Here is a 25,763-nt window from a genome sequence, read left to right on the forward strand (position 1 = left end):
TTTCTGACTTACTTCACTCTGTATGACAGACTCTGGGTCCATCCACCTCACTACAAATAACTCAATTTTGTTTCTTTTTATGGCTGAGTAATATTCCTTTGTATATATGTACCACATCTTCTTTATCCGTTCATCTATCAATAGACACCTAGGTTGAAAAGCAGAGATTTTAACCCTTAAGGAAAATCCAGCCGACATGAGAGATGAGAGTCTCTGTGCTTAGGAAGGTGGAAAGGTATATTCTCACTCATTTGTGAGAATTGAGTTCAAGATAAAATTAATATGGCAGCATTCCATGAAAAGGATTGGTACAGAGATACCAGAGTCTTGAGGACCTTTTAGGATGCTCTATTCCAGGCAAGAGGTAAAAATGGCCTGAACTACTGTCTTAGTTCTTTCAGGCTGCTATAACAAAAATACCATAATCTAGGTGGTTTATAAACAACAGAAATTTATTCTCACAGTTTAGCAGGCTGAGAAGTCCAAGATCAAAGTGCCAGCAGACCCCATGTCTGGTGAGGGCCCACTTCCCGGTTTATGATGGCCATCTTCTTGCTATGTCCTCACATGGTGGAAGAGCAGAGAGAGCTCTCTGGGGTCTCTTTTATAAGGACACCATTCACATTCATGAGGACACTACCCTCATGACCTAAAAACCTCCCAAAGGCCCCACCTTCTAGTACACATTCAGGGTTAAGATTTCAGCATATGAATTTTGAGGGGACACAAACATTTGGTCTATTGCAACTACTCTTGTGGTATTGGAGTAGAAGGAAAAGGATACGTGAAAGATTACAGGCTTATATTTAGGGCAAGAGGAAGAAGACACTAACCTTAGACTTTCAAAGTGGGTGACTAGCATTATGGATGTAACAAACCCAGGATTGTTCTTTGGTTTCCGAATAGTTTCTATATATTGAGAAATAAGGAATGCAAAATTTAAAAGACTAATAAAGATTCAATGTGGTCATATCATATACTATATGATTTGTATAATAATTAAATAGCTAGTAATCTTCATAAGGGAGCATGTAGATAAGATCTTTTAAAGAATTTTCCTCCAGTTAAGAAAAACATGTCCTATTTTTTCAATTCTCTCATTTCGGTTCCTACATTATATTGTATCAAGCCTAGAGATTTGTTATTCTTTGATTCTTATATCCCAAGACTACTGATGTAGTGATGTGAGGAACTCAGGCATAAAACCTGTTGAGAATTAAACCATCGCCTTCTGCATTTAATCCAACATACTATATATGGTATATACAGTTTTTCAGAGTTGCAAATAACTTTGGTCTGTTATTTCATATGTATTTTTATTGTTTCCAGGTTCGATGGATGATGTACTGGATTGTCTTTGCTCTCTATACTGTGATTGAAACAGTAGCAGATCAGACAGTTGCTTGGTAAGTTCTAGTGTTGACAAAAGGCCAGACTATAGACTCTTTATCAGGTGTCCTGAGTTCTTATCCTGCTCTGGCTGTTAACTGAGTGAATTTGATCAATCTACCTAATTATCCATTGTATCATTTTCTTCATCTGGTTTCCCCACAAGAACATTACTTTCCTTATGAAATCCCCCAGATGAAGGCAGCCCATCCTCCCCACATGCCCCCTCCCTGCCCATCTCCCACACACCTCCCACTACCTTGGAATAGAGAAAACTTGGTTGTCATTATCTTTTTTCCACACTGATGACTTCAGACTATTTTTTCTTGACTACTTCCTAAACGACTCCTCTTTTGAGGCCCGCAGCATCTGGTTTTAGCGCTCCCTCCCCATCCTTAAAAGTCTCATCTACAAACATTCAAACTGGATGACGTCAAATCCACACAGAAACACCCCCCAACACCAACTCCTTGACTGCTCTATTCCAAACAGCATGGGGCAAAACTAAAGCATGTTTATATCCTCAAGGATTTAACATTTTACTGAGGAGCAATACTTAACGGAACAACTTGAATCTCCTTGTGCTGTATTTCAGTAGTGTACTTCCATCTACACCTTTCCATCACTTGGAGAAATCCTCCTTTCAAACTCTTTAAACTTTTACTACCTTGCCACTATCTTCAACCGCCTTTGCTGCACAAACCTTCATCCTAAATTAGCCCAACAATTGCTTTTCTTTGCTTCTTTACCCAGGCTACCAGTTGAGCTGAAAAAAATCAATCAGCTGCTCATATTGGTATTAGTTTGAAAGTCACCATTCCTTTTACTTGCTTTTGGTCAGTGGCTACTTCCATTCCCTCCTGTATCTGTTTCCAACATTTAACTGTTCTCTGCTTAAATTGTCTTTCTGACTTTGCTATTCTCATCATATTCTCATAGCACACTAGGTCACATTGGATTGCTAGGAAAAAACAGAAGTCATCAGACTTAAATGTTCTTAACAACCTGCCTTTATTTATCATCTTCTCTGTATCTGCATCGATCTTTCTCTTCCTCCCTCTGTCCCACAGCTCATTTACTTACCTGTTATGTTTTGGTGTAGGGGTTTGGGGAGGGTTGTTTGTTTGTTTGTTTGTTTTTGAGTGGCAGAACACAGATTCCAAGCCATGCTAGGTCTCTTAAATTTCAATGCTCTCTCTTTAAAGACTTCTATTTTTTTTTCCTGATTGCAGATGTAGCATATATACACTATTAAAAAGTAAACAACCTAGAAAAAGCTTACCACGAGCAATGATAGTCCAGAAACTCCTCTGTAACTGCACTGTGCAGAGACCCTTTGTAGACTACACAAGAGTCATTGCTCACTGGCCCCTGGCCATCTGTCTCATCAGAAGAGCCCAGATTTTTTTTTATCATGTATCTTAGTACTTCATGTACCACAAGATGCTGGTCCCCTCATGATGTATTAGTTAACTTTTGCTGTGGCAACAAACAACCCTAAAAGCACGATGGGTTAGAAAAACAAACATTCATTTCTTGCTCAAGCTATATGAGGACAAATGGTTGGCTGCAACTTTGCTGGGCTCAGCTCAGTTTTAAGTGTCTTCTTGTTCAAGGACCAAGGCTGAAGAAGCAGCTGTTCTCGTGGCAAAAAGCAAAAGTTGAAAGCAAGAGGTTGGGGATGTTGAGGTGAGGGAGTCAAAGGGCATTTAAAGTGTCTCCTTGCATGTGACATATGTCACACTCACATTCTGTTGCCCAAAGCAGGTCACATGGCTAAAGCCATGGTCATTGCTTGAGGAAGTGTATTCAGCCTACCGAGAAGGCACTGAAAAATCAAGTGGGAAGGGGCATGGGTATATTACCCTAATTCCCAGGTTACCACATGGCAATTCCATTCTCTTTTCAAGTGAACAGTTTAGGTCTGTCAAGTGCTGTAGTTCTGGCCAAATGAAATTGGAGGGTACCTTTTCTGGGAGTTCTAAGGGAAGGAGATGTGTATATGGGGTAACACTGTACACTTGGCGCTTATAAAGGTGACTCTTGATGCTTGGAGGTGTGTCCAGGTAATGCCATGACAGCTACGCTCTGCAGACAGGGTGGGTGTACCTTACTATACTGGTTATAAATGCTATTAATGCCCTCTCTGAACTGCCACAGTCAGTTTGGCAGCTTGGCTGTGCTTGTCTAAACGGAGCAATCTTGTACTAGAAGGTGTGAATCACTCCGGGGGTCAGGTTGCTCTGATCTGTATAGTTAATGAGATTTTGTCAATTCAAACATGGTTGTTTCCCTGATCACAACTTTTTACATGTGAAAACTTAACCCAGTGACTGAACTTTGTAAAAAGTTTTTTTTGCGATTTCCTCATGGTCTGCACTTTATTTTCACTGGCGTTTTTTTCTAATTTTTTCTCGTTAGGTTCCCTCTGTACTATGAGCTTAAGATTGCTTTTGTCATATGGCTGCTCTCTCCCTACACCAAAGGAGCAAGTTTAATATATAGAAAATTCCTTCATCCACTACTTTCTTCAAAGGAAAGGGTAAGATATACAGATTATTTCCACAAATCACTTGTTAGAAATGTATATCATCACATGCTATATGCTATAAAATGAGTGAAACTATTATGTTAAGGGGGAGAAGTCCCAGTTTTCAGCTTCTTGACACTCTTTTTAAATAAAATTAATATTTATGGGTTTGATTTTTTTTCCAGGAGATTGATGATTATATTGTACAAGCAAAGGAACGAGGCTATGAGACTATGGTAAACTTTGGGCGGCAAGGTTTAAATTTAGCAGCTACTGCTGCTGTCACTGCAGCAGTGAAGGTAATTTTTTATTTACCTTTTTTTTTTTTAATCCAGTGTTGCATTGTCAATGAATAAAGTAGGATGGCTTTTTACTTCAGATCATTATAAAATTTTGGCACAAATTTACCTTCTGTTTATTTCTGTAATACTAGAAAAAAAAACAAGTAGATTATTTTAAAGGCATTTTAACGTGTTTTCTATAATTGTTGGATATTTTGAAACTCTTAATTGATGACAAAATGAGAGCTAGTTAGTAAGTAAAACATACTGGAAAATGTCATTTTGTCATAATTTTCCTACTTTATAACCTTAAAAGAGTTTTGAGTAAATCACCTTTAGTAAAGATGACCATTCTTTCTTTCTCTGTCTTTGGTGTTTTTTCCCTCTCTCTCTCTCTCCATGGCAATATCTTGGTAGGATTTCTGGCTTACTTCTGCACCCATACTTCAACCAGTTTGAGGTAACTGATTATTCAAAATAAGGCATGAAAAATTTCTGTTCTTAAAACTTAAGATTTTACTTAGCCAATTACTAATGTCATGTGTTGTGTTTTGCAAGCCAAATTATCAAAGGAATGCCTTCTGTGAAAATTCGCATTATGGCTTTTGGATTTCTTTGCATGTAGTAATTAGTGTGGTTTATTTTAAATACCATAGCATAATTGGTTTTGGTGTGTAGTATATGGAAGGAAAATAGGTTTCAGATCCAGAAAGTGCTCAGTGTGACTTTCTAAGTAACCATCGGTGATTTACTTCTCCATTGGGAGGATGGTGAGGAGGAGAAAATGAGGTGGAAGAGAACTAAAGTCCTCATCTGCTGTATATGAAAGTAGAGGTTTTAAAGTGGTTGCCTGCAGGGGGATGGAGAGAAGGGGACCGAGGGCTTCTTGCTTTCTTTTGTTACAAAATTTAGCATTATTTAACTTTACAAATGAAGTACATGTATTTATTTACACCCCAAAGAAGATGCTTTCTGAGTTTTCCATACTTAAAAGCAACATTCAACATGATTCAATGGCAAAAACTAAAAATTAACTTTCGACATCAAAAATTGCTTAGAAAATATAGACATTTTAGAACATTGTTTTAGGAAACATAGAAGCACACAAATCCCATTTGCCCTCTTTACTTTTTTTTTTTTTTTTTTCTTTACTTGGCTGCATTGGTTCTTCGTTGCTGCGCGCAGGCTTTCTCTAGTTGCGGTGGGCGAGCTGGGGCTGCTCTTCTTTGCGGTACGTGGACTTCTCATCGCGGTGGCTTCTCTTGTCGTGGAGCACAGGCTCTAGGTGTGCCGGCTTCAGTAATTGTGGCACGCGGGCTCAGTAGTTGTGGCTCGCAGGCTATAGTGCACAGGCTCAGTAACTGTGGTGCACAGGCCTAGTTGCCCCGCCCACCCCCAGCATGTGGGATCTTCCTGGACCAGGGTGCGAACCCACGTCCCCTGCTTTGGCAGGCGGATTCTTAACCACTGCACCACTAGGGAAGTCCCTGCTCTCTTCACTTTAACACTTAAATATAGTTTATAATCCTGTGTACTCGGTGAGACACCTCCCTACATATTGTCACTATTTTGTAGGATATTTATTTTATTTTGACTTACTACTTCTAAACTCTGTGTGAGGAATCAGAAACCCCAACTAGATTATCTTATCCTGGTTCCCTTCTCATTTATTTTTATTTTATACGTACTTTGCTGCCATCAGTATTTAACATCTGATATATTTATTCAACATGTATGTATTTAATGTATTTAACATCTATATGTATGTATGTTTTTTAATATTTATTTATTCGTTTGTTTGTTTATTTATTTATTTTGGCTGCACCCGGTCTTAGTTGCAGCATGTGGGATCTAGCTCCCTGACCAAGGATCGAACCCAGGCCCCCTGCATTGGGAGCCGGAGTCTTACCCATTGGACTTCCAGGGAAGTCCCTATGTATGTATTTAATGCCTACCATATGGTAGGTGCTTGGGATGCAGCAATGAACAAAATAGATACAGTCCTTACCCTCACAGGCTACTACTGTCAAGCTGAATGTCTGTATTCACTAACTGAAAATTTTACCTCATCTGTGGTTGCTTAGAGCCTACCCCTTGCCCTCCACTATAAAAATAAGCATTATCTGGTAATTCCCTGGCGGTGCAGTGGTTAGGACTCTGCACTTTCACTGCCGAGGGCCAGGGTTCAATCCCTGGTTGGGGAACTAAGATCCCACAAGCCTCGCGGTACAGACAAAAATAAAAATAAAAAATAAAAGAAAAATGAGCATCGTCTCACAGAAACACTTTGCTGTAGAAAGGCTATAAAAGTAATTCTATACCTATGTTTCTCTGGCTTCTTTGTTGTTCAGTGTTTGTTTTTATTTATACATTTAACAAATCAAAACCACCTCCCCACTTCAAAGGCAGGAAACAGAGATCATAAAAGTCATCTAAGTTACCACTGCAGAACAAACAAACACATCCTGTAATCTGAATTCACTTTGGAATGCTCTCTTTTGTTTGTGATCTCCTGATCCTTTTGTTATCAAGCTCACTGTATGAGGCAACCCTCACCATTCTCCTCATGAGCACAGGAATGCTGGCGTCACCCATACTGGATTTTATTCATTAGAAATAGTCGTTAAGGATGCTGAACACAGCATAATGTTAACACTATTGGCCTCAAGTTTTACTGTGCCTATTTTAAAGTAGGGGAAATTAGTTTCATCTCTGGAGATGTCAAAGAAAGGCAGCGTGTTGGAAGAATCACTGAACCAGACACTTCATACCGAAGAGTAAATTGAAACTGAAATAGGAAATAGGTCAAGTTTAAGGAGAAACTGCAAGAAAGCTAATAGAAAGACTTGAGAATTATTAAACATTTTTTTGCAATATATGGTTTGTTAAAAATATCTTTCAGGCTAAAAATATTGGACTCTCAGTGTGACCTTTAAAGATCAGCAGTACCCCTGATTAGTTTTCCCAGGTTGAACCGCCTGAGCATGTTAAAGATGAAAATAGGAATCTAATCAGAACATTTATTACACCGTAAAGCAATTTTCTGAAAATGTTACTCAGTTCTGTGACCTCATTACCAGGCATCTGTTACCAAGGTCAGTGTACAAGTTTATTTTGGCTGAGCAAAGCACAAGCATATGAAGGAGCTTCAAGGATTTTACTGAGGATGTTCAACATCCCATCGCTTTCACGTGAGAAATGCCGGTGGCTTTTGTACAGATGAGCAACACTCCTGCCGGACGAAGGACAGATGAAGAAAAGTACTTTTAGTCGTATTAACCATCTCTTGGGATTTTCTTTGGCAGCCTCTTCTTGGTGAATTCTTTGGCAGATATTATAAAAAATCAGTTATCACAGAAATTAGAGTATTAAAGTTAAAATTTCTGAAATCTTATTGACTGTAAATGATGATGATGATTAGGTCAGAAATCCTGACATCTTGCTGTCTGTTTTAATGGCTTTCTGTTTGTGAAAGGATTTGAGGAGATTCAGCTGCTTAGTATCATCCATTTAAAAAGGGAGCACTTCTTTAGACAATGGAGAAGAAAGATCATATTTTTTTCTCTGCAATCTAGGAAAGCACAATATTATAATGAAAGTTGAATTCTATAGCAGTTGAGTTGTCAGCATTTTTTAGCCCTGATTCTGCCACTAATTAGCAGTGAGATTTGGGGCAGTCATCTGCACTGATCTCTGTATTTATTTTCCTACCCGTAAAATGAAGGGGTAAAAACTGACTTCTAAAACCCCTTATACTCTAAAACAATGGTTCTCAACTGGGGGCAGTTTTGCCTTCCAAGGGACATTTGGCAATGTCTGGAGACGTTGGGGGTTGTCACAAGTTAGAGGGGTTTGCTGCCAGTGGCCTCTCAGGTAGAGGACAAGGATGCTGCTTAATATCCTACAAAGCACAGGACGGCATCCCCACACACACGCACAAAATTATCTAGCCCAAAATAGCGTTGTTAGTGCTGGAGTCGAGAAAGCCTGCTCTAAAAGTATGATGAGTCAGAAAAGGCTAAACGAATACATAAATATGTATAGGTAGTTTGGGTGCTGGGTTACAAATAATCTTTCTTTTTTATATTTTTCTCTGTTACAAACATTCTTCAATAAATGTATATTGCTTTAATCTTAAAACCACTAAAATATATTTTTCACTTAATGCAAATGCAATCAATTCCATTCTAGGCTTGATCAAATTGTGTTAAATGTCCATAGGGAAAAGCCATTTCCCTAAAAACTGGGGACTGACCCTATCTGCAGTTGTAATGTAGTATGTCAAAGATCAACAAGAAATAGAGCTTCATGGCTATTCATTATTGAACAGTATCATAAAAATTGTTCCATAAAAGGTTGTTTGTATGCTTGTAAGATTATAAAGCATTGCTGATTATGTTTTTGAATTCTTAATTTAAAAACATGAAGAGGATAGGTTGAGGTTTTATACAAAGATGCTGATAAGCACAGTAAATTCCCCTTATTTAACACAAAATATAGTAACTTTAATGTAATATATAACCAGGATATGAAGTATTTAAACAAAGGCAGAATCGTTTGGGTATAAAGAAGTTCGAATTAGTCATACATGCAGGGTCCCTTTTTACAGATGCCAACTATAAACTTGGATACTTGAGCAGACATTCAGATTCTCTAGTGCCCTTGGATGTAAGTGAGCTCTGTGTGAGGCCAGCTCGGGAAGCTGCTTCTCAGCTGAAGGATTCTTTCCAGAGCTTGAATGTGTTCGATTTGGTCCCAGCCCTCCCTCCCAGTCAGCCCTTACAGTGTTCTTAGTTTCTTAAATGGATGTTCTGGGCTCATCCAAATTCAAACCCCAAGAACTCAGAGTTACCTGAAGGCAGGAAAACTTCTACTTATGATGTGAAATGTTCTACAGAATGCTTTTTAATTACTTTGACTTTTGCTTTCTCATCATAATCTTTCTGTTACCTTCTCTTTGATTTTTAGGACCAATTTTAACAGACAGTGTACATACAATTCTGTAGAGAATAGGATCTAAAAGACTGGGATATAGAATTACCTTGTGGATGGTAACACCCTTCCAACTTATTGACTAAGACTGCTCTTTCCACACGTATTTTCCTCCTCAGACTAGAACCTGTCTTCATTTTTTTAATACTTTTTAGCTTAATATTGTATAAACCAAATGGAAGAAAATAAACAAAGCATTTTTAAAATTTTCTTTTATATTTCCCTATTTAATGACCTTACAGTGCTCTTTATTTGTTCACATGGGTTCTATTATATTTACTGTCCAGCGTCCTTTCCTTTCAGCTGGAATGACTTCCTTTAGTATTTGTTATAGGGGAGGGCTGCTAGTGACAAATTCTTAGTTTTTAAAAATCTTTGTATGTCTGAATTTGTTCTTTAAAGGACAGTTTTGCTGGATAGTGAATACACATTGGAAACTTTTTTTCTCTCAAAACTTTGAATATGTCATCCCAGTGCTTTCTGTCCTAAATGGTTTCTGAAAAGCCATTATTAATTTAAACAAAGTCTCAGTATCTTTTGTATTGTTATTGACAAGTGACTATAATTCCCTGTTTATGCCCTCAAAATGTAAAAACAATTTTTCTTCTAATTATGGGAGTGAGGGGTTTAAATATTGGAAAAATAATCAAGAAATGGATCAGAAATTCTTATAGTATACTATGTTACAATGAAAACTTCACTATACCATCTATGACTAATTTTGTAATATGAAGAAATTTTTGAAAAAAATCGCTCATCTGCCTAAACATCACACTGTTTTCATTTTTTAATATTTTTCCCTAACTATAACCATACTGCATACTTGTGCCCATATTTTGCATGATTTAGAATTCTAAGGTGGAGGGTAGGTATTTCCACTTAACATTTTATTGCAAACATAATTCCCTTATTAATGGAATTTTTGTGCTGAATATATAAAAATTAGAGGGCTAGGTCTGCCTTTAGCTGCAATTATTTTATAATGACACCTCTCCTTTAAAGTGGTCACATTGGATACTTATAATTTATGTAATTTTTTTTTTTTTTTTTTTCTGTACGTGGTCCTCTCACTGTTGTGGCCTCTCCCGCTGCGGAGCACAGGCTCCGGACGCGCAGGCTCAGCAGCCATGGCTTACGGGCCCAGCCGCTCCGCGGCATGTGGGATCTTCCCGGACCGGGGCACGAACCCGCATCCCCTGCATCGGCTGGCGGACTCTCAACCACTGTGCCACCAGGGAAGCCCTATGTAATATTTTCGAAGTTCACAATAGTGCAATAGTTCTCTCCCCATATTATTTCTATTCTGGACCCATTAGAAAATATACAGTGGAAAAAAATGATTTTTCAAAGTGATAATGGCTGTTGAAGTGCCGTGGGTCTTCAAGGAGCCCCTTTCTGCTTTTGTCTAAAGTACCTGGCTTTTTTGGGGGATTGATAATACTTGGGGATAGAGGGTTGGTTACTCAAGAGCTACATTAAAATCCATACTGTATATAGATCACCCAGATAACTCAGGGTTGGTCCTTGCTCATCTTTAATGTAAACCTGAAGCAGACTCCTAGTGGTTGGTGTAATCTACCCATGTAGATACCCATGACTGTACCTGTAGTTTGGTGCTGAAACTCTCTATATAAACTCCAGTGTTTACATTAAAACATGCTGCAACCTATGGAGAACTTTCCAACAGTCAAGAGTAATGAAAAAGAAGAGGCATAAAAAGAGTATTTAGTTTACTTATTACATACTCAATATCAGTCCCATACCACGTGCACTCAGAGAACAGAAGAAGCCAAATATTTGTCCCTCTCTAGTTTCTTAAAATCTTACTCTGGAGGCAAAATATATAAAGTACAGCAGTAGAACTAACATTAATTTGTGAGTTCATTTGTGAGATATACCCAAAGTAATTAGTTGATTATAATCATTAAAGATACCAAAGTTTGTGGGTGCTATAAAGCTAGACTGATTCAATGGCACTCTGACTCATTTGCATGCTGACATGTACTTTCTTGAGTGGGAGGGTTTGGGAATTACAGTAGAGGGTATCATGGACGTATATTATTCATTTGGCAATAGGCAAACAGTCAAGAATTGCTGAGAGAGGGCACAGAAATACAAAGGTAGGAATAGAGAAAATGACAGTTCTGAGAAAACAAGGCATCTGTTTCACGTGAGCACTGGTCACTTCCTTTTAGTGTGTGTCTGAAGTCTTCTGTCATCCTCTATTTAAGAAGCAAATGGTATCTGATAAAAAGAGAGTATAATGAATTAAACCTTGTCAAGAATGTTTAAAGATGTGTGGAATCCAATTATTTTTATTGAGGATATAGACCCTTTAATAATTTTTTCATAATTCAAAAAATATCATAGAAATTACAGAGCTTAACTGGGGTATGAAAATGGTGTTTGGGTTTGACATAATAGGATATCACTCACTCGGAGTAGCTAAATCAAGACTCATGAAACAAGACCTTTTTCTTCAGTGTAAAATACATGTTAGCAGTAATGTTGGAATGTTTGTAGTGCCCTAGGCTTTGTAATTGAGAGATGAACCATTATGGATGAGTTTCTACAGTTACATTATAACTAGAGGCAATCATAAATTCACATGTGTGAGAAGAAGAAATAATAAGTGTAAAAAAACCTTTAGAAGAATATTTTTAATCCAGCTATAAATAAGAAATGAGTCATCTGTATGCTATGCAAATTTTCAAGTGGGTAAATTTAGAAATTATTTTTTTCTCTTTACAAAACTTTATACTTTGGGGGGAAATGTAGTTATGTCTGAGAAGTTCAGAAATGTCCCTTTCAAAGCTGTGCAATGATGAAAAGCATTGAACTTTCTGCAGTAATGGGAATGTCCTGTATCTGCACTGTCCAATACAATAGGCACTAGCCACATGTGGCTATTGAGCATTTGAAATGTAGCTAGTGCAATTAAGGAGATGAATTTTTAAACTTAGTTAAATTTAAATACCCACTTGTACCTAATGTCTACCATATTGTTAAGGCTTAAAAATGACTTAAAGTCAAATTGTGTGTATTAGTAGATATGCTTTGCCAGATGGTGAATTCATTAACCGAATATCGTTTCATACTCAAGATTCTTTGGCTCTTAAATTTTGTTTACTGTGTTCTAGGTAGAGCCATTACCATTCCTGACTTAGCTTTAAAACAGCATCTCTGGGCTCCCTGGTGGCACAGTGGTTGAGAGTCCGCCTGCCGATGCAGGGGACCACGGGTTCGTGCCCCGGTCCGGGAAGATCCCACATGCCGCGGAGCTGCTGGGCACGTGAGCCATGGCCGCTGAGCCTGCGCGTCCGGAGCCTGTGCTCCGCAGCGGGAGAGGCCACAACAGTGAGAGGCCCACGTACCGCAAAAAAACAAACAAACAAACAAAAAAAACAGCATCTCTTTTACTTTAAAAAGTTCTTCTGACTCATAAACGTAAGCCTCAAAGTGCTACTTTTAGGAGAGAGAAATATTATGGATGAAGTTTACAGAGAGGATAAGCTCATTATACATTTTTTTACATTCTTGAATTAAATTTAAAGCTGAAATGTTTGGGAGTGGAATGTACTGATGTCTACAACTTGCTTTGAAATGCATTAAAAATTGATTGATGGATGGATAGATGGTAAATATGTGGTAAAGCAGATATAGCAAAATATAAACGATATATGGGTATCCACTGTAGAATTCTTTCAACTTCTCTGAATGTTTCATTTTAAAATCAATAAGCTTCATGATAAAATGTTGGAGGAAAGTTAAATGGAAACATATTAAGTATTTTAAAGTGCATTTCTTTTCTTGGATCTTTCACTTCTCTGTTAAATAGAGCCAAGGAGCAATAACTGAACGTTTACGAAGTTTCAGTATGCATGACCTAACAGCTATCCAAGGTGATGAGCCTGTGGGACAAAGACCATACCAACCTCTCCCAGAAACAAAAAAGAAAAGTAAACCAGCCTCCGGTGAATCACCAGGTGTGCTTGTTTTGTTTTAATGTATTTTTCTTTCATAATTGGGATCTTGAGTCAAGATGGGTACTAAAATAATACCTGGTCGCTACCTGAATTTGGGTAAACAACATTTATTTTTAAGCTTATATTCTTGAGCTTCACACTTAACTGTATGTAGGTCTCCTCCTCTAAATTTTCTCTAAATAAGGTTAGTGCTTGCTTTTTGTTGACTCTGAAGATAATCCAGGTAAGAAAGTAGCAGTAGCACCTTGTGCTGCCATGAATTTTAGAAGCAGTGGATGTGGTTACCCTCTACCACCAGCGCTAGTTCTGACCTGTGATCTCTACTCTTGCTACTCAAACTATGTAGTGGCATCTGAGTTTTATCATTAAACCCTCTTTAATGTAAGTGCTGTGAACAAAGAAGGATATTGACTTATAAGATAAAAAGTTTTAAGCAGGTGACAAAAGATGACGGGTTTGAAAATAGGATTACTCCAATGGAAAAATGTGTTGAAATTATGATTGTAGACTAAGAACTAACTGTTCTAATGTAAATTATAAGCATGTCATAGTTGGTACGTTCTAAAATTTTAGTAAATTTTTGTGATCTTAGAAACATACACATAAACAAGAAGACATAGTCCCTTAGTCATTTTTTTCGCATATAAGAAAGTTGTAGTTCAAGGCCCAACTGAGAACTAAGATCTTCAGGATATTTCTTATTAAAGTATTTTTAGGTCCATAAGGTACAGGGCTACTTGATCTTCTTTTTTTTTTTTTTTTTAAGTAGAAGTTTTCTTCTGAAGGAGACTGAAAATCATCCTTTATAATTAAAACCAATTTGAAAAGAGCAGTCCCGAAGTGAGAGAGTAGCACTGACATATATACACTACCAAATGTAAAATAGATAGCTAGTGGGAAGTGGCTGCATAGCACAGGGAGATCAGCTTGGTGCTTTGTGACCACCTGGGAGGGTAGGAGGGAGACGCAAGAGGGAGGGGATACGGGGATATATGTATACGTATAGCTGATTCACTTTGTTATACAGCAGCAACTAACACACCATTGTAAAGCAATTATACTCCAATAAAGATGTTAAAAAAAAAAAGAGGGACTTCCCTGGTGGCACAGTGGTTAAGAATCTGCCTGCCAATTCAGGGGACACGTGTTCGATCCCTGGTCCGGGAAGATCCCACACGCTGCGGAGCAACTAAGCCCGTGTGCCACAACTACAGGGCCTGCGCTCTAGAGCCCGTGAGCCACAACTACTGAGCCCCTGTGCCACAACTACTGAAGCCCGTGCTCCTAGAGCCCGTGCTTCGCAACAAGAGCAGCCACTGCAATGAGAAGCCCGCGCACCACAACGAAGAATAGCCCCCGCACCACAACTAGAGAAAGCCCGCGTGCATCAACAAAGACCCAACGCAGCCAAAAATAAATGAATTAATTCATTTTAAAAATGAAAGAAAGAAAATAACAGTCCCTTCTTTTTTTTTTTTTTTTTTTTTTTGTGGTACGCAGGCCTCTCACTGTTGTGGCCTCTCCCGTTGCGGAGCACAGGCCCCGGACGCACAGGCTTAGCGGCCATGGCTCACGGGCCCAGCCGCTCTGCGGCATGTGGGATCTTCCCAGACCGGGGCACGAACCCGCGTCCCCTGCATCGGCAGGGGGACTCTCAACCTCTGTGCCACCAGGGAAGCCCAGTCCCTTCTTATAAAGGAAAAATAGTGAACTTTCTTCTAAGTTCTCCCCAGAATGAATAACTTTAAAAAGCTGGTGGCTATTATCTAAGAGGTAGTAATTAAGTATTGGCCAGTGATTAAGGTACTAATGCCTTTAAGAGTGAGGAAACTTTGACCCTTGAACCATCATCCTTAATACTTTAATAATGTAAAAGTAGTCCCTAATAGGCATTTTCTTAATATGCATTTTAAAAATTAGGTATACTGATTTTGTTTATGGGGACTGCTATATATATTTTGCTGATTTGGACCAGTAATCTGAGCCCTTTATCAGGAGTTTATTCATAATTATACCTTAGAATTGGTTAAGAATTGTATTCCAATTATTTAAATAAAAACAATTAAGGTATTCATTTTTTTATATCATGAATTTTTTTCTATTTTATTTACTTCCAAACTTCCTCGAGAAAAGCAAGTTGGTACATTTTTTAGTGTGGGAAGTATATTTATATTGCAAAGTCTGTTTACTAATAGTTCGTGTAATCAATACAGTTAGCTCAGAACACAAGCAAATTCAAATATTTGGAAAAGTGGTTCCCTTTTGAAAACTAGTAATGGCTTGCTCTGAGTGGTTTGAGGTTAGCTGATAGAGAGAAGTCTTGCTTTGATGAAGTTACTCAAGTCCACATGTTGTCACTATGGGAAAAAGAGCTCCCTCCAAATGCTTTTTTGTAAGAAAATAGACACCTTGAACATGATGTTCACTTCCTTAGAAAGAACACCACATCCTGATAAGTGGAAATATTTTTTCTGCAAAGAACCTGCTGCTCCCATATTAGTTAAAAGTGGTTCAATATGCAGTTTCAATATACCAGCACATAAAGAGATTTCTGTTTTGTCTTGTTTTTGATGCTTTACATATTTATTTAATCCTTAAGATGACTATGCAGGTTAAATACTTTTATCCTTATTTTGTAGATGAATAAACTGAGACTTAAGGAGATGAAATTACTTGTCAAAGACCACATACTGAATGACAGAAATGAAGTATCCAAGGTTCCTAACCTAATTCTCACTCTTTTTTTACTTTATAAAGAGACTGCACTTAGTGAGACACTTGGGCTGGAACAATGAATTCAAACAATTTGGCAGGGGTGACCTTAGAGATGCTTTAGTCAAAGATGGCAAATAAGTGACATACCTCCTCTCTGCTCCCGTGCCCATGGCAGCCATTGAATCCCTCTCAACACAGTGCCCCAGACAGCTCAACTGGCTCAGAGTTGGCATTCACATAGAAATGTATTCATCTCCCATCCGCCTCAACACCTTACCAGATAGGAAAACTGAGACCCAGAGAGGCAAGACTCACTCAAGGTCTTAACAGCTGTTAAGTGGCCAAGTACTCATTTCTCCTCACATGGATCCAGGGCCCCTTTCACCACGATAACTAAGGCCCCTTCCAAGTCAACTTTCCATGATTCTGCACTTACATTAATACATTAACACATGGAAACTGCTTAGAACAGTGTCTGGTCCATGCTAAGTACTGGATCAGTATTGGCTATTATTATTATAAGGGGGGGAGGGGGGTACTTAAAATATACCAATTCTAAGATGTACGAGCTATGAATAAAACCAGGTCAGTTTGCAAAAGCATCTGCTACTTTTCCTAAAATGGTAACAGCTCTGGGCCGAAGGTAGCCAAACAGCTGCAGCCTTAGGCCTCAGGCCCCTGGCAACACGGTCTCCTCATTCTTAGGTCCTCAGTCACTCCTCCTCAGGAATGTGCATGGACAGCCCCATTTTGAGGATTTTGCCCAGTCTAGACTGATGACGGAAAGCAGCTGACCTTGGCATCACCTTTGCCGGCGCCAGCAGCACCCCCACCAGCTTCCCCTTGCCTGGGCTTGGAAGACCTGCAAACCATTCAGCCAACTAGCCGGGCTCCTGTTCAGATAGGGCATCCAGATTCGGACTTTTCTCATAATCTCGGGTTTCCTTCTCCTCCGAAGTCTTTAAAATCCTCAGACAACTTTGATTAATACTGTTTCTACTACTCACAGCAGAATTTTCATACATACTCATTTTCCAGTTTTTAAGTGGAATAGAAAATGAATATTTTATTGAAGATATTTGACTTGACTCCTCTCTTTTTGATGCAGTTTAGTTTAATAACTTGCTAAATTAAGCTTGTCAACTTCATCTCCTAACAGATCCCAAATTTGGCTACTGTCTCCTCAATCCCTGGACTCTTATCATTTCTGGCCTGTTGTACTGCAGTAACCTCCCTGCTTCCAGTCTCATCCACTTCTGATTCATTCTCCAAAGTACAAGAAGACTCTTTTAGAGAACCAAAATCTAATCATGTCACCCTCTGATTAAAATGCTTCAGTGCCCCCTCCCCCTTGTTCTCTGAAGCCCAAGCTCAATAGCGTGTGGTATATTAGCTCCCCAGCCTTGGCATCCCTCTCCTTCACGTGCTCGGTGTATAGAATCATGAGTCTTTCAGGATTCGGCTTGGCCACCACCTCCTACAAGAAGTCTTCTCTTACCACCCACTTCCCCTACTGTGTGCTCCTGTAGCACCTTGTCCTTGTCTTCTATTTACAGCATTTATTACAGTATTGTCATGCCCACTAGACTCTGTCTCCTCTACTGGACTATATATTTCTTAGGGTAAAAGAAGACAGTTGTGTGTTTTTCAACATAGTATACCCCATAATTTAGTACACTGCCTCACACATAGTAATATTTTTAAAATATCAATACTTGTGGAATAGCAAATCAATCCATCACTTGTCCTGAAACAATATTTAGAAAACTAAGATTTTTTTTTAGTTGAAATTAGGAAACAAAGAATAAGATGTATATATAATTATCGTTTTGAATGCAATTCCAATTCCTGATCACATAAAGTGAGAGGCAATTGAAATAGCAAGGGCCGTGTTTGTTGAAATGTAGCCTTATGCTTCATCTGTGGCCTTAGAGAACTTTTTGATCACAGTTGCTTCCTTTCTGATTCTTTCCTTGATTCCTTATTCTGTGTTTTACCTTAGTTTTATTATATTGGGATTAGGGGTATTATATAAGCAACAGCAATAGAGAAAAATCTACAAATGGCAATCTAAAAATATTTTTTCTGATTTATATTCCCCATTTATAGAAGTAATACAATTTTTTAAATAAAAATTTGGCAACTTTTTTTAAAAAAGGAAAAATTAAGAAATTTAAAATCACTTAAAAGCCCACTTCCAGCAGATACAATGGTTTCATTTTTACGTTTTTCAACACTTTGTTTCTATACGTACATTTTTTTCCACTTAATATTGCACCAAGAGGGTTTTCCCAGGACTACTGACCCCATTCCCTCCCCTGGCCACACTGACCTCCTCACAGCTCTTCCACACAGTTATGCTTCCTAGTGCCCCGGGGCCTTTGCACATGCTGTCATGTCTACCTAGAACAAACTTCCTCCGACTGCTGCAGGAAAGCAAAGAATCTTGACCTATGTAATGACTGATTCTACTTCCAAATCCTTCCTGATTTCTAGCCTAGAAGTCTGGCAGCATGAAACTGTACTTCCTTAATATATCATTAAAGATGTTTATCTTATTATGAGACCAGGAAGCTTTTTTTTTAATTAATCTCTATTGGAGTATGGTTGCTTTACAATGTTATGTTAGCCTCCACTGCACAACAAAATCAAAATGAATCGGCTATACACAGACAGATATCCCCTCCCTTTTGGACTTCCCTCCCATTTAGGTTACCACAGTGCATTAGGTAGAGTTCCCTGTGCTATACAGTATGTTCCCATCAGAGACGAAGAAGCTTAATTATAACTCTTCATGGTTTGCTTGGTGATGCTCAAGTTATTCATGTCCTATGAGAGCAGATCAATAAAAAATTATTCAGTATACTTTTCTTCACATGTAAGAAGTCCATCTCTTGCCCCCTCCTGAGCCTGGAAAACCTGCTACTTTTTTCTCATCTGAAGAAGGTATCTATGATCCTTACCTTTATTGAAGGAGAATTTGAAACGTATGGGGCCTTGTAACCTCACCCGTCTTTTTTTTTTTTTTTTTGGCCACTCCCTGCAGCTTATGGGATCTTAGTTCCCAAGCCAGGGATGGAACCCGGGCCCTCGGCAGTGAAAATACAGAGTTCTAACCACTGGACCGCCAGGGAAGTCCCTCACCCCTGTCTTTATAACCTACCTAGTACTCCAGTTGCCTTAGACTTGAGCCCCTCTCTTGCACCATCCAGGCAGTAGTTCTCAAAAGTGTGGGCCCGGGACCAGTAGCATAAGCATCACCTGGGAACTTGCTAGGAATGTAGATTCTCAGCCCCACCCCAGGCCCAGCAATGTGTGGATCCGTAAATTCTCCAGGTGACTCTAATGTGTGCTAATAAGTTAGTGCTAATAAACTCTAATAAAGTTTGAGCACCACTGCTTCAGGAATGGGAGTGTTCTTGTCCCTGAGTCCCAGCCTCAGGGTGCTCTCAGATTTCCTGACAGTAACCAGCCTCACTGCCTGGATGTTTGCATATTGGCCAATGGTAAGTCTTCGTTGCTACACATAGCAGCCTGTTAGCACACCCACAGGATCCATCTCTTCCTGACCCTCCTGATGCTGGCTGTTTTCTTTGACTAACATCAGTCATCATAGCCTGTGGTGTTTCTAATTACTGTAGCCTGTCTGGCTGGGTTTTATCTTAGCAGCTGCAACAGTGTTGTTTTAACTTCTCCATCACCTGCCCCCAGTGAATTATCTTGCCCAAAGTTCTATCCCCTTTGGGTCTTATATGACTCCTTAAGTTCACTCTACTATTTCTGGTCTTGACAAAAGGTTCCACATGATGGGGGGTGAGAAGGACCCTGAGTTCCTAATTAAAGTCAAAGGTACAAATAACAGACCAAAACACACTGTTGCTTAGGTTGCTTAGAATTCACAAAAAGGGGACTTCCCAGGTGGTCCAGTGGTTAAGACTTTGCTACCAATGCAGGGGGCCCGGTTTCAACCCCTGGTCAGGGAACTAGATCCCACATGCCACAACTAAAGATCCTGCATGCTGCAACTAAGACCTGGTGCAGCCAAATAAATAAATATATATATATATATTTTTTTTTTAAAGAGTTCACAAAAAGGAGAAAGGGCAGGAAGAGACTTTTCACTGTGTATCCTTTGATTTTTGACCTACTAAAAAATAAAGTATTTTTAATTATTCTGAAAAATGCATAGTAAAAATAGGAATGGCCAGGGAAAACTTCCTGGAAGAAATGAGTTATGAGTCTCCTCTAGAATAGTGCAAGGCACAAAGATTGATGGTAAAGGGCAGGGAACGCCTTCCAGATGAGACAGGGAGAAGAGCAAGCTGGCGAATGCAGACCATGCAGAGAACTGCCAATAGACAGGGTGAAGAGGCGGTGCTGGCTGGCATCCTTTTACCAAAACATACTGGTTTTGACAACTCATCTAGGTGATGGAATTCCTCTGAGAGATGGAGATGAGAAAACAGATGAAGAAGCGGATGGGCCATATTCAGATGATGAGATGTTAACACACAAAGGGCTACGAAGATCACAAAGCATGAAATCTGTGAAAACCGTGAAAGGCCGAAAAGAGGTTAGTCAGGTGTAGAGTTGTTTTCCCAATGATTACTATTAAGGGATTTCCCTGCTGCATTAGCATTTAGGGTATCCATAAATGAAGGATTGGAATAACAGAGCACCAGCTATATTTAAAATTCTTTATTCAGATCAGATGGATTAGGATCTCAGGAAATTTAGAAAATGGCAAATTCCTAGTCTTCCACTATAAGTAGAAAATGGTATTCTCACATAGCAAAATCATACGGTTGATGTGAGTACCCATCGCCAGCCCTACGTATATGCAAAAAAAAACAGCTAACAGTGTTAAGTATGTAGTTTTGTTTTGAACCAACTCTAAATAAGGATTAAATAGTAAAAGTCTATCCATAATAATATATTGTCTTTGTGCCCAGAAAGCAGTGGAGGATTTCAGCGAATGACCTCAATGTTCATTGACATGTACCCAGCAAAGCATAAATAATAACAGTTAATGTTTTCATTTTTTATTAGTGATAATAATCTGTGCATATATGCAACATAATGCCAACTACATTTTGGAGTATATAGGTAGTGCTGTCTTTTGAATACACACTTAGCGCATAATTGATTCTTTATATCAGAAAAGTTAAAAAATTATTACTGTGATTATGAGCTATTAAGTCCTGTCTTATTTCAAAGCCTAAGTCATAATAATAACACATTTCTCTCTTCAGGTGCGGTATGGGTCACTGAAATACAAAGTGAAGAAGAGACCACAAGTTTATTTTTAGTCATGTACATGTCAAGTATCCCAAGACAAATTATGCTAATACATCAACTTTTTTTTCTAACATCGTATATTCAGGATTTATACATTAATTCTTTAAATTGTGGTGGTGATAGGGTTTACTTTCATCTATTTAAATAGTTTTTATTTCTTTAACAATTACTTCCAAATCTTGACTACTAAAGGTAGTTATGCAAAAATTGATAGATAGATATATCAGAAATAATAGAATACTGTGTTATCTATTGTCACATTCTTCAGAACACTGAGTGCCTGGGATGTAAAGTGAAACACAAACCCACAGTATACTTGAAAAGAGTCTTTTTATGGTTCAAGATACACCAGACTTTGTGATATTGTATTGTGTTTACCTGTATTTCTGTTACTATCCTCTCTATTACATGAGGATAATAATTAAATAGGCCTCTGATCCAGCAGTGATAGAACAAGGGTATAATGTAAGATAAACTATGCTTTATATTCTTCAAATTTTTACTTTGTCAATACTTTCTAGTTTTTCCACCATCACCTGAAAGTTTTCAAGGCAAATGTTTGAAAACCAGGTATCTACATAGCACTTTCATTCCTGACTAGTTTTGCACACTTGAAAATTGTTTACTTATTTTACAACTGTACATTTATTTTCAGTTTTATTAACACTGTGTTTATTGTTATTTGTCATATTCTGGCATGTCAAATTTATGCCTTGAATTACATCATCTCTTTTCCTGTGGGTTTCATTAGTTATATTCATTTAATTTTAATAATAAAAACCAGAGCTTATTTTTCAATTTTAACTATTTTTACTTATCTTCTTTACAGATAAGAAGTTATTTTAAAATTCACCAGCTTCCCATATTTAGCTCTATAGTGTAGTTGAACTTAGCATGTTTTTGTTAACACTGGTTATGTTTTCAGCTTTTAAAAGTGGTAGCTTTTGTGAAATGGAGTCAGAGACCAGTATAGCACTGAGGTATCTTCTAATTCATGAAATTAACCAACAGCCAATCCAGTCACAAGCTTGGCACTGATACGAGCTGCTGATTTATAAATCTGACATTGACTAGAACCATTTGAATCACTTCACTTCTGGCTGAGATAATTTCCTGAAGATATCTGCCGATGCAAAATACAAATGTTGTTAATCTTACATATTAGAAGTTATTAGAATAGATTTTAGAAAAATACCATTTTTTTTAAACCAAGAGAATTTGAGTTACTGAACTTTGAGGTTTTTTAGGTGGCATAGGTAACTATGCATTATGAACTCTAATATATTTCTGATGATGGTTTTAGTGATCAGTAATCAAATTTGTAGGATCATACTTGTTCAGATAATTTACTTGATTTTTCTGTTTGTCCAAAAGAAAAAGCAGTGAGAGAGAGTCATAAGATCTTTGACCTTTCTACCTTCTAAGAAATGAAGCCAGCTGGCAATGTATATTCAGGACCTACTCAGAGTGTTGGTAGAGAACAGAATGTTTACTCAGGAGTACCTTAATGTAATTCATACATTTCTCTTGATACAAGTCTTAAAATGTCTTCTAGATTATCTCACATTCTTGATAAGTACCACCGACTAAAACTTCATTCAACTTATTTTCCCCCAAAGTTTAATTCCATGAATGTCTTCATCTATTTTACCTTGACTACTTTTTAGCCTCTTCGTTTCTGGAAAGACTCTTTGTGTTCAAAATTTCAATGAATTCTGGTTATAAACTCTTGGAAGAGAGTTTTATTTATTTTGCCTAGTACTAGACTTCCCAGTATAAATGCTACCTGTGCCATGCTTATCTTTCCTACACAAAGGCAATGTCATCTCAAATTGCCTGACAAGGTCATGTAAGTGACTTTGTATCAAAAACATTACCTTTGGGGGCTGATTTGCACCACTGTATTTTTTTTCAAGTCCAATTTCAGTATTAAACCTATTCTTTAATTATAGTAAACTCATGAATACTGTCCTAAGTTGAAGGAATTATCTATCCCTCTACACTTCTAGAATCAAAACGTTTAATGGAGGACAACACTAGTTTCAAAGAGATAATGCAAGTCCTTCTGTTTAATTGTATCTCTTTACACTTAACAATGCTTCCTCTGATGTGTTTGTTATATCCCTATATACAGTCAGTGTCACTTTGCTGTTCTATGATTTCCTTTCTTTCCTTTTCTTACATTTCTTAAATTTGCTTCTTTTCTTTTATGTGTGTTTTAGCATGCTTTCTTTTGAATTTTGTATAATAAACATCAATTTTTGTTTCTTTTAAGGTGGAACAGGTCATTTTTTGTTTTTCTGCTTTTAAGTCTAATGCTTTTAAAAGAGGTATGTTAATCCCTAGAGCACAGTGCCTTGCTTCCCCCATTGCTTACCACTTGGCGGTTGGGCATTGGATGCTGCACGAGCCTTTAGGGCACTGTTTTGGTAGCTGTTAAAGTTTATCCAGAAATTGTAGTTGGTGTTTTATTTTATTATATAGTCATTCAACTTGTTCATAATATTAACTATTTCCAGGGTTTGTTTGGAAGTACCAATTGATCTATTCTTTAGTTCACCATATTCTTTCTGGTATAAAAATGGGCCAGAAATAAGCCTTATTGCTAAGGAATTAATTATGTAAACCCCCATAGACCCTGCATAAGATTCCCTCCACACACTTCCCTATATGTATGTGGAATTGGGTAGAAAATGATGCTGCCAGCATTACCAATTATAAATACTTGACTACACAGATTGATGGAACAAAATTATTAAAGTGTTTTCAGGGAACTTAATCCATATGTCACCACCAAAGATTTCTACAGTGTTATATGATATGTAAATATTCCAAATTTCTGTAAAACATTGGTTAGATAAATGTTTTTCTTTCTTTCTTTTTAAGTAACACAGTTTGTACTCTGGAATGCTTGAACTTTTGTGTTATTAAAAATAATACAACTGTTAAATATTAGTAATTTGTATTTTTAATTGGAATGAACTAAATGTTTATTTTGATTTTCTTTTATCAGGAAAAATAAGAAGTTAATATGTATTGAAAAGGAATTTCCTATGTTTTTTTCTGTTTAAGTTGATCCATTTGCAAAGCAGTTAGGTAAATTTTGAAAAGATCGTTATTGTGGTATGCAGTGTATGTTTCTCAGTAAACATCACTTAAGAGTAAAGCTTTCTGAAAGGAAAGTACAGAGTTTATTCTCTTAATATTTTTAAGATTTAATCTTGTAGTAGTTTTCTACAGATATAATGTATTTTAACTCTTTAAACATTGACCATGAATTAACGTTTTCTCTTCTAACACCTTTTAAATCTATGTACTTTAGTAGTTAAGAGAAAGCAGTTTTGCAATTTTTAATCCCTTTGTAAAGGCTATCTTTAGGCCTAGTATGGTGGTAATTTTACAAGTGTGGTTTTTGAAAACTTTAATATAAAATAAACTCATTTTATTAGTGGTAACTTGTATTTTTTTCCTGTGTCGGAATATATATGTTAGGTTCCATGAAATGATATTATTTATTACTGAGTGTCTCTTGATTACATAGTAGACACCATAGGTACACACTTAAGATAAAAATCGTAGAGCAAATTATAAAAATCATGTACATTCTTTGAAATATTGCCATTTGCAACAACATGGGTGGACCTAGAGAATATCACCCTAAGTGAAGTAAGTCCGAGAAAGACAAATACTATATGATATCACTCATATGTGGGTTCTAAAAAATAATACAAATGAATCTATATACAAAACAGAAACAGACTCAGAGACATAGAAAACAAACTTATGGTTACCAAAGGGGAAAGGGGTGGGGTATACATTAGGAGTATGGGATTAACAGATACAAACTACTATACATAAAATAGAGGGCCTTCCCTGGTGGCACAGTGGTTAAGAATCCGCCTCCCAATGCAGGGGACACAGGTTCGAGCCCTGATCCAGGAAGATCCCACATGCCACAGAGCAACTAAGCCCGTGCGCCACAACTACTGAGCCTGCACTCTAGAGCCCGCGATCCACAACTATTGAGCCCATGTTCCACAACTACTGAAGCCCGTGCCGAGAGCCCGTGCTGTGTAACAAGTGAAGCCACCACGATGAGAAGCCCGTGCACCGCAATGAAGAGTAGCCCCCGCTCACCACAACTAGAGAAAGCCCGCGCGCAGCAACAAAGACCAACACAGCCAAAAATAAATAATAAAATAAATTTTAAAAAATAAATAAAATAAGTAACAAGAATTTATAGCACAGGGAACTATATTCAATATCTTGTAATAACCTATAGTGGAAAATAATCTGAAAAAATATATATATGTATAGCTGAAAAAAAATCATACATTCTGGAATGTTCACCCATAGGAGTACAAAAGAAACAACTGTTAAATTGAATGTTAGAAAAAGAAGATAGGAAAAAACAACCAGTACAGAAACCCTAGCCATCAATTTATATTGTTAGCTGTCTCCGACATAAAATATAACACAAAATTCAATTTTATGTATCCTGGAAATGTTCTGGGGTTCCATCTGTTTTAAAGTCAGATGTCTGCCTCACATTTAAACTTTAAAGAGAAATCC

At 37.7% G+C, this 25,763-nt stretch overlaps 1 protein-coding gene across 5 annotated transcripts in view; it reads left to right on the plus strand.

The window, feature by feature from the left end:
- The window catches only part of REEP3 (receptor accessory protein 3), a 98,734-nt gene extending 76,164 nt beyond the window's left edge, over window positions 1-22,570 (plus strand). For 2 of the 5 annotated variants that reach the window (XM_024115691.3, XM_007105123.4), the window contains 6 exons: window positions 1,330-1,406; window positions 3,811-3,931; window positions 4,105-4,218; window positions 13,031-13,178; window positions 20,321-20,466; window positions 21,146-21,291. In XM_024115691.3, coding sequence (XP_023971459.1) covers window positions 1,339-1,406; window positions 3,811-3,931; window positions 4,105-4,218; window positions 13,031-13,178; window positions 20,321-20,466; window positions 21,146-21,202 — 654 coding nt within the window. In that variant the 5' untranslated portion in view covers window positions 1,330-1,338 and the 3' untranslated portion in view covers window positions 21,203-21,291. Of the gene's footprint in view, window positions 1-1,329; window positions 1,407-3,810; window positions 3,932-4,104; window positions 4,219-13,030; window positions 13,179-17,052; window positions 18,905-20,320; window positions 20,467-21,145 lie in introns of those variants that run through there. The other 3 variants (XM_024115689.1, XM_024115690.2, XM_028482036.2) reach the window with 3 other exon arrangements.
- Window positions 22,571-25,763: the final 3,193 nt, after the last annotated feature.

The sequence above is a fragment of the Physeter macrocephalus genome, chromosome 20 (assembly GCF_002837175.3).
Source record: "Physeter macrocephalus isolate SW-GA chromosome 20, ASM283717v5, whole genome shotgun sequence".
NCBI lineage: Eukaryota > Metazoa > Chordata > Mammalia > Artiodactyla > Physeteridae > Physeter > Physeter macrocephalus.